The sequence below is a fragment of the Anas acuta genome, chromosome 3, assembly GCF_963932015.1.
Source record: "Anas acuta chromosome 3, bAnaAcu1.1, whole genome shotgun sequence".
NCBI lineage: Eukaryota > Metazoa > Chordata > Aves > Anseriformes > Anatidae > Anas > Anas acuta.
This window is the reverse complement of record NC_088981.1, coordinates 97,878,791-97,888,884: the sequence shown is the minus strand read 5'-3', so window position 1 is coordinate 97,888,884 and position 10,094 is coordinate 97,878,791. Positions and strand designations below refer to the sequence as shown.

The 10,094-nt window shown below is 41.3% G+C and overlaps 1 protein-coding gene across 2 annotated transcripts in view; it reads left to right on the top strand.

Annotated features, from left to right (window-relative positions):
• Nucleotides 1-11: 11 nt before the first annotated feature.
• Nucleotides 12-10,094, top strand: part of SH3YL1 (SH3 and SYLF domain containing 1) — a 44,058-nt gene continuing 33,975 nt past the window's right edge. Inside the window, exon 1 of one of the 2 annotated variants that reach the window (XM_068678476.1) lies at nucleotides 12-151. In XM_068678476.1, the coding sequence (XP_068534577.1) occupies nucleotide 151 (1 nt within the window). In that variant the 5' untranslated portion in view covers nucleotides 12-150. The remainder of the gene's footprint in view (nucleotides 152-10,094) is intronic. The other variant, XM_068678477.1, reaches the window with a different exon arrangement.

Genomic DNA, 10,094 nt, shown 5'->3' with positions numbered 1-10,094 from the left:
GCTGGCGGCGGCAGGCGGGCGGTGGGCGGCCGCCCCGGCCCCGCCCGCCTCACCTGGGGCAGGTGAGCGGCTCCGCGGGGCCGCCCCGGCAGCGGCGCTGAGGAGAGCGGCGGGGCTGGGGCTGAGGCTGAGGTGTCCCGGGCGGGCAGGAGTGAGTATCCCGGGGGGTCCCGGTGTCAGGGGGCTGCTGACACCGGGGTTGGTCTGACAGCCCCGGAGGAGGTGGATTCGCCCTGTAGCCTCCTCGGTAGAGGGGTTCGGGAAGCGCCTGGTGCGGTGTTGTTCCTGCTGGGCTGGTGGTGGAGCACAAAGGCACGGCTGGAAAGCCTCCAGTCCTGTGAGGAGATGCTGAAGGAATTGGGGTTGTTTAGTCTGGAGGAGAGGAAGCTCAGGGGAGACCTTAGTGCTCCCTACAGCTACCTGAAAGGAAGGTGTAGGGAGCTGGGCGTTGGCCTCTTCTCACAGACAACCAGTGATAGGACTAGAGGGAATGGCTGCAAGTTACACCAGGGGAGGTTCAGGTTGGAAATGAGGAGACATTTCTGCTCAGAAAGAGCAGTCAGGCATTGGGATGGCTTGTCCAGGGAGGTGGTGGAGTCACTGTCCCTGGGGATGTTCAAGGAAAGGTTGGACATGATGCTTAGGGACATGGCTTAGTGGGTGACATTGGTGGTAGGGGGGTGGTTGGACCTGATGATCTTGGAGGTGTTTTCCAACCTTAATGATTCTGTTATTCCTCTGAGGGACCCTGAGGCCACAGGGGCTGTGGTATGGCCTCAGGTGTGTTCTCATTGAGGGGAGCAGGGTGAGGAGAGCCAGCCACGTAATTCTTCAGTTTCAGTTGTCTGAAGCCTTTATCCATGCTTTCCATTGAGTGAGGTGTCTGGAGGTGTCAAAATTGGAAAAGAGATACCTCCCTCCTACCTTTCTGTGTGTTTGTGGATTGGGGAAGCGTGGGACAGTACATAGAAGCGAGCACTTGAGACTAGATGATCTCTGTGGGTCCCTTCCAACCGAGCTATTCCAAAACCAATTCTGGATTTCATGTAAAACCCACTGAATGAACACACACCGAGTGTGTACCACGTAGGTGTGCCTAGCTCTGAAGTGTGGCTCTGCATTCCCAGCCCTCAGCAGCAGGACAGTCACAGTCTCCACCTGGTCCAGTTAATGCTAACTTCAGACCTTTGAAGTGAGCTGGAACGAAGTTCCCTGTTGTTCTTTGGCTTGTATCGGTGTTCCTCACTGCTAGGAGTTACTATCTCTGACATAATCTGTCTATACTTAGCTTTTTAACACATCCTGTACATTGTTTTCAAAGAGCCTGTCGTGCCAGGGCACTATGAAGTGTAAGCTCTGTCACTCAGCTGGATAGAAACACTACTGTAAGCAAGACAGTGCAGGAGCTTAGCTAAGCCAGGGCTCTTTGAATGCTTTAGTAATACATGCCAAGCATTTGTCATGTTGTTTTGTTTGCTTTTTAAAGCCATTCTTTATTCCTTGCTTCTTGTGTGATTATTGTAGAAACTATTCATATTTGTTGTGGGAATTAATAACTTGTTATTGATCTGTGTGCCTAGGGATATGTATGGGAAGAGGAAATGAGGGACAGAATGATGCCCATAGTTTTTCTGATAAAAGCGCCTTCCACAAGAAGTAGCAGGAGTCTGTATTTTGTTAAGGTGCCCAAATACATATTTTTCTCATAGGTTACTACTGTAGCATATGGGACTATTGGGCACATGGGAGTTGCAGTCGGCCACATTTTTGTTCTCTCTGTGCTTCTGTCCCCGGTGAGAAGAACAGGATGGGTTTTAGGGTTTTGTTCTCAAAAGCACAGCTTTGTTTTAGTTAAAGCTTTGTTATATACTTGCTTTTCTCCTTGGATTGCCTGGAAGCTTATTCTTTGTGATTAAAATAGAGTTAGCCAACCAAAGCTGGGATTCAGGGATGGGGGTAAAGGGAAAATCCCAATCAAAATTTAACATGGCATACCAAGTCTTGTATTTAACATGAGAGACGGGCAGAACTGAATTCCTAGCTCTGGTTTAGCTTTGGTCATGCTACTTGTTTTGCTTGGTGGGCAGCACCCCAACCCCTTTGGTACTGACTGTTTACACATCAAACATATTACAATCAGTGTATGTGAAGACTTGCCAACAGGGCTTCAGCTAGACAGTTTCCTAAGGCTTGGGTGGCTTGGTGGTTAGGCATGGTGGCGTGTTTTGCACAAAAGCCTGCAATTCTTGTATTACAAATTCTTGGAAGAGTTCTCTTTTCAGCCTCAGGCAGCCTTCAAGGTAGCTGTCTTTGGTGCTTGTTGTAGAGCATCCCAGTGCTGTTTTCTGACTGTCTTTGTACAAATCGAATGCCAATCATTTCTTTGTCATCTGAAAGCTGCTGCTTATCATGTCCTGGTCTGCTTCACCCTCATTTGATGGTGGTAGAATTATTTTACTTATGTATTGCTGACAACTAAATTCATGTTATTTTTAATGCTTTAGGTGGAACACAGTTCTTCTTCTGGTCTTTCTCAACACCTGATCCTTGTGGAAATTCTCACATTAAAGGCTTGACTTGGTGTTGCAATGCTCATAACAGTGTCTAGCTTTAGTGGCTAGATTGATATTTCTTTGTTGGTGCTAAGTTTGAGCAAATATTATGTGTTCGGTCACTCTAAGAAGGGTGTCTTGTGTACCAACTTGAGTTGGAACAGGTATTGGCAGATTATTTATTAGCCTAACATCAATCCTGAATGATAATATTGAGATATACGACTGTGGATCCAGATGAGTTATAGAAGAGAATCTGCATAAACTCTATACTATGTAGGTGCCGTGCATTTTCTTAATGTTTCAATGACTTATCTGTTTAGGTGACATTGTCTCATATTTCATGTCTAAGCATTTAGCCTGTTAAAACCACATTATAAAACATACACTCCTCTAGTAGTTCTATTCTCCTGATGTGAGAAATCATCCTTGTTGTAATAGACCGAGTAGTGAAGACACATTTGTCATACTGACTTGTGATTTTTTTTGCCTTCATTTTCCCTCTTATATTTTTATCTGCTTGCCTTAATCAAATATTTGAAATATTTAAATCTTTATTTTCTTTAAAATGGTACTTTTTTTTTTTTGTGACCATTGTTTATCTCAGAAGTAAAAACTTAAGTCTGATGTAACCTGTCATCTTTGTTCTGCTTATTCACTTTTAGTACCACTCTGAATATTACCTGGCAGCTCACAAAGCTTTTGTATTGATTATATTTACTGGTAACAGCTTATTCAAATGTAGCGAGAGCTGTATTCCTTGTGAGAGAATAATACATTTAGTTTGTTGGTTTAGGTTGGATGTTAGGAAGAACTTCTTTACTAAGAGGGTTGTGAGGCATTGGAATGGGCTGCCCAGGGAAGTGGTGGAGTCACCACCCCTGGAGGTCTTTAAAAGACGTTTAGATGTAGAGCTTAGAGATATGGTTTAGTGGAGGACTTGTTAGTGTTAGGCCAGAGGTTGGACTCGGTGATCTTGGAGGTCTCTTCCAAATCAGATGATTCTGTGTATTTTGATTTCTTCCCCATACCCTTTTCATTTATCCAAGCCTAGTGTCAAGCCTACAGCTCAGTTGTAAAACTCTGAACTTAGGATTTTTGCATTCTTGCCATTGCTAAATGTTATGGGGATTTCTGAAGATTTCTAGCTACGGGCATTCTTCTGCTGTACCTCCCACGGGGTTGAAGAGATATCTTAAGTGCTTTTCAAAACAAATCACCTGATTCACCTGTGCCTCAGGTGTTTCATGTATCACTCAGTGACTATTAATGTGTTACAATTCCTGAGAAATAAGGAGGCATTGCCTCATTGAAGCATCTTGCATATACGAAGTAAACACATTTTTCTTTAAAGCCTCTTGTTCAGCTATGTCACTATGATAATAACCATATATAATCTGTCTCACATCACAGATCTGGTTCATCCTCCTATGAGATGAGAGGGGATTAGGGATGCTCCAAACTGACTTTGGTACCAAAACTGCTGGTAACTAAACTCGTCAAAAGCTTTTGATAATGTGGGTGGCTGTGTATTATAGGTGTTTGGGTTTGACTGTTGTTTTTTCTTTTTGCTTGTTTTCATATTTCTTAACTCTTCTCAAGGAAATAGTTTGAAGTTGAATTGATGACTGATAACATACGAAGTGGTACATTTTATGTTTGGATTAGTGAAGTCCTTTCCTCTTGGAGAAAAGTAATAAAAAAATAAATAAATACACACACAGTGAAATCATGGGTGTGATTTGTGTGCATGCTTTTTTAGCATGAACAAAGTGGAGATTTTATAGGGAGAAAAAAAAAAAAGCTCCTGTGCTCTAGGAGTGCATGCGTAACTGATAGCCAAGCCTGAAAAGGCAGATTGTCAGCACCAGTATCTCTGACCAACAACCTTGTATTCTTTTGGCCATGATGATACTAACATAACTAGCATATAAATACTTTTACCACGTTTCATACCAGTTTATTCAGCTAGCCTGTGCAGAGGCTAAGCTTATTGTTGGACATGTTCTTGTATGCAATTACTGCATTTCCAATACATCTTGCCTTGCTTTCAGAAAGGTCATTGGCTAATGTCTTCTTTCGTATCAAGGGGGAAAGGAAAGTATTAAACACATAGTACAAAACCCCTTAGGGTTGCAAAGGCACACATTGGCTTTCCAGTCTTAGGGTGGCTCTGCAAGTCTGTGTAGTTCCTGTCAATGTACTTCAGTAAATTTATGTACTTTAGTAAAGTATCCTTTAAAGGATTAGTAAAGAGGCTTTGCTGTGCAGGGGACCTGTTTTCTACCTTTCAGCTTTGTTTCCATCACCTTACACGATGTCTTCTGTCGTCTTCTGTCTCCCTTACCGTTCTCTAAATGCCTCTGACAGAATTATACAACATACACAATTAGCATGAACCTCGCTGTCAGTGGCTGCTACTTTCTCATTCCCTCAGTCACTTTCTCAGATTCCTTCTGCCACACCGGTAGTGCCTCCCGGCAGGATGATGCAAGTTCTGAAGCGTTCCTCTTTCATGTGCCTTGGATTCTCGCAAGGGAACAACCTCTGCCTCTTGCTGTTGGCTCCAAAACCAGGAGTATGGAGCTCAGGCTCTGACTGCTGGAGCCTGGTGGGTCCCAACTAAAGGTGGGACCTTTAAAAGCTGTTGCTTTATTTTATTTCATCCTTTTGATCCAGGTTGTTTTTCAGCTTCTACCGCCACCTCCTTGGACTCTGCAGATCTTTTCTTGACTCTTGATCTGGGCTTCTTTGCTGTGTGCCGTTGGCTTTCAGTACTGAAAGCAGTAAGTGGAGGGAGATTGACAGAGATCCATTTAGTAGTCTGCCCATTAATACGTGCTTCTTGGCCACTGCTCTAAATCCACCTCACTTCTTCTTGGGTTAGACAAAATGCTTGCAGTGCATGCCTCGCACGTTGCTTTGTTACCAGATGAATCCCAAGGCTGGAGTTGGCTACCACAGTACCACAATATTACATGTTAGTGAAACCAAAATGACATTCATCTCCCTAATTGTAATGCTGAGTTGAAATGTCTTGTTTAGGCTCTTCTCCAACACTGCTCTGTCTTGCTTTTCAGGTTTCTCCTTCCCCTACAATGTCTGCCTTAAACCTTTCTTGACTTGTTGTCATGTTTATGAATACTCTTAATCATTCTTTGTTCATACTTGCTTTTTGTGGCTGATGCTATTGCTCTAACCATGGGCATTTTGCAAATCAGCTGTATTTTAATTTATTCTTGTGCTGTTTCTGAACTGTCCAGTGAAGTGAAAGTAAAGACGAAATTACTGCATGAGACTTGTGCCATTATTTTTAATTGTTCTAGTAACGAAAAACTAAAAATTACTTCTGCCATAATACTTCAAAGCTCATACATACATGGATGACTTTGGTATGAAATCTGCATGTAGGTTTTGTCTATACTTATCGTCAGTCTCCTTTGAAACTACTTCTTGATGTTCAGGTTCTTACAGTGCCACCCAGCTTTATTTCATCTGTTCGTATTCAGCAGAATTTTGATTATAACAGAATTAGTTCTAGCTTTTAAGTAAAAAGGCTTTATTTATTCTTTATTACACCTTGCTCAGATAATTTCACCAAATGTTCAGCCAACACATTATTACTGTTAGTCAGAATGTAAATTAGAGGCTGACGCACTTGCCTCATCAGCTTACAAATTAAGCAGTTAATCAATTTTGGTGTGATATTCCCCCATGGGGCTTTGTGTTGCTGATTCACATATGTTCAATATCTTCTCCCTTCAACAACAAGCAGCAGTGTAAATGAAGCTTGCTCCCAGTTGAGTATTTGCTGGTCACGGCATTCCAAATCCGTCACTCAGTGTATCCTCCTGATAGACATTATTGCCTCATTGCTTCTCGTTACCTCTTTCCTGAGCACCGGTTGAATACCAAACAGACAATTACATATGCATACTTAAAAGCTAATAGTGAAGACAGTGGTACAGGATTATTCCTTACGTTACTGGAGGGATAAACCGAACGTGGAGCTTCTGCTTGCTCCTAAATATTTCATACAGTATTTGTATTAAAGAGCAGATATTTCTATAACTTCCATAGTTCAACAAATTACGGTGATGTTTACGTAGGTTTTAAGAGAAGATTTTTACTGTTCAAATCATAATGTAACCTTGAGAAGGACAGCTTGGTATGTGAACAGAAATTTTAACTATTTTTCACATCACAGAAATCCCTGTTATGGCTTTGACTATTTATTAAATTAAATATTGACAGCAATTAAAATAGGAGCAAAAATCTTGATTTTTTTTTTCCTTAACCTTCCGTATAGATTCTAGTCATTTCATTGTATTTTGGGGCAAGCACAAATATTTTGTAGTGCAAAAGCTTCCATGTACTTTTTATAAACTAGTAAATAACTAGCTTTGGATTGTCCTTTACATACTTGTGCAACTGTTTTTCCACTTTTTTAATGGCAAATGCTTAATGTTCTTTGGCTTTGTACAAATTTTCATGAAACTGATACATTTATAATCTGACAGTAAGAGTGAAGACTTATCCACACTATATATCTAGCCATGAAATGCTCTATTTGTTGATTATTATTGTCAGTTTCCTTATTTAATCTTGAATTCTGCCAATAAAATCTTGTCTGTGGCAGAGCCTGAGAAGGAAAGCCAGTTCTCCTTCCTTCAGCGATAAAAGATCAGATTTCTTTGACTATGGCATTGCAGCCTGGTGCAAGCAATCTTATAAAAATGGGAGTCCAGCCAGGCTTCATCAAGCATGATATTATCCATAATTAAGGTCAGGGTGTGAGTTTGTGGATTGGTTGGTTGTGTTTTGTTGTTTAAAAAGCAAACATTTTTTCGTTGTTTCCTTGAGACCCCCTGTAGGCATCCTGCCAGTTCCTTAGTATCTGCATAATGTTATGGAAGTAAGGAAACAGTGGTGGTTCTGGTGATTTTTGAGGATGGGAATTAAGCCTGTGTATGGCTGGCTGAGGAATCTCTTTCCATCTCCACTATTCCCTGGCAATTGAGGAACCCTACAATATCTGCCACAAAAAAATACCCCTTTAGAGAAACAGGAGCAGAAATCCACAATTTTCAGTTTGCTCAGGCAATATTTTTCAGTCCAAATCTTGCATCTGGAAGTAAAATGTTTATCTGCACTACTCCAGTGTGATCCTAGATAAAACACCAGGATAAAAATAACCCCGGTCAGAAAATGACGGAGACAGCCTAGGGATCCTGTGAAACATTCAGTGCAAAGATTGGAAATAGTTGCTTTGATATCCCCTCTCCTGCCCCACAGATGTGACCACAATAAGATTTTGAAACTGATTCAAAGATTCGGAGTTGAAGAGACAGTGAGATGGTAGCAGTATTGCTTTTGCTGGCTCATGAAGGTCAGCTTTAAATTGTCTTCAATTAAGCAGTAACGCTTGTGTGCATGTAAACACACACATGCTTTTTCTGGTAGCCATAAGGTCTTTCTGAAGCAGTTCTGAATCCGAAAATGTGTGTGGAAAAGGTGTTTTTTTTTTTTTGTTTGTTTGTTTTTTTAACTTATCTCTTGTTTGCAGACTTACAGATCTGAAAACTTTATTGTCAGTAGACAGACCTGGGGAGGGGATTGAAGAGAGGTTTCTCTACTGATGTGCTTGAAGTAAGAGCCTTTTTTGACCCCTTTGAAACTAAGAACCATCAGATTGGAGATGTTCCTCCAAAATCTGAGGTTGGCCAAAGAGAAACAAGGTGGAGAGAGGAGGAAATGCATGTGAAGATAAAGAATAGTAAAGAAGCACAGAGGTATATTTTATTTCTCTGTAATCTAGAAGCTAATGCTTGTTTTTGCTCGGTAATGTTTTTCACCTCCAATTGTCAGTGTGCACACCTGTTATTTTCATAAAGTCTTGATGACTTTGCTAGGAGTTCGGCATGGCCAGGCATGCAACTGTCCCTTTTACCAGAGTTAAAGTAAGTCATGTCTTCCATTTAATTCATTTTTCTTTTAATCTTACTGAACCGTACCATGCAGTTTGTATCTGGGGAAGATTGCATAAGTAACCCTTTCCAAAATCAAGACCTCTCGACTCACAAAACACAGTAAGTGAAAGCCTGCATACTGAAGCATTCACCTGATTATGCAATGGCATGCACTGTGTTGCAACGTTACTTATGAAGTGTAAGTTATAGCAAGCTGAAAGTGTTACTCATGCCTTCTTGGGAAGACTGGTGTTGCAAGATGTTTGTCATGATCGACATTTTGTATGCTTTCTACATACAAAATCGAAAATATTGTTTCGTTCTTACAACATGCTGGTAATGTTTTCCCTCTGACCTTGAAAATATGATGTTAAGTACAAGCAGCAGAAGTAATGGAGACATTTGCTCTAATTTAGTTTGTTCATCTACCAGAAGCAATTAGCCTTTAATGTTTCGCTTGGGCTGCACTGTCCTCTCTTGCTGTGGTCCATGCAGCCAGTTTCCAGCCAGGTGAACCAAGGAAGAGACACCTTCTGAACTCCTGCAAGCCAGCTTTCAATTTTAGGGCAGTAACAGCCTGGGAAAACTGCATGTGCCAACAGCTTTTCTGAAAGTCATGAGCTCTTAGTGTTTTACCTTCTCCAGTCTCTACACTTGGAGACTTGGCCATCATCTGAACTTTCTGAACACAAACAGAAGGGATCGGGAGGTGGAGTTCACGTCTTCTATTGGTTATAACAGCCCAATGTACTCTTGCATTCCATGAATCTTTCCTTATTTTCTCAGAGATCAATATTTTTGCACAACCTTGTGATGACTTCTGTCACTTCAAACTCTCCAGTGTTGTGTTTTTACCAAAGCCAAGCATTGCTACAAGCTTTCATAGGGTAGTTCAGAGTCTCAGCTGTCAAAATCTCTCTTGCTCTGGGAGTGTCCTTTCTTGACTGCAGAACATAGTAGAGGATATAGTTCACTGAAAAGTAGATGTGTAACTCCAGTTCTGGTCAGAAGAGTCGGGAGAGAAACTCTGCTAGCTTGCCCTAGGTGCTTCACTTAGTCTGAGCTGACTTGCTCCTCGAGCTTCATTGACTTCCTCTCAAAATATATTTAGCCTTCACTTTCATGGCTTTGGGTGGGAACATTGCCCAGAATGAGGAGGTAAATGAATGTTCAGGGAACACTAATTACAAAAACTAGGCCACTTTTGACTGCAAGTTACTTCTCTATGCATGAAGTCTTTTCCGTGCTTTTTCAAACTGAAAAACAGCGGGACTCTTACTGGAATACTGTGACTGTCTCTTTTCAGAGACAGACCATGATGCTATGTGGACCTTTGATCTGACAATTTATGTGCTTACTACTGGGACAATTCGTTGCTGATAAACTTGCGATTGGTGGGTGTTATTTCCAGACAAGAAAACAAGATTTTAAGTGAGAGTTTTGAGGGTTTTTAGTAAATGTAACAATCAAGACTGACTCTTATATATATTTTAATCTGCTTTAAGGCCTCTATTTGCAGTTTTACAGGTGAAATGTTACTATTCATACATAAAATGATATTTATAATGTTGCG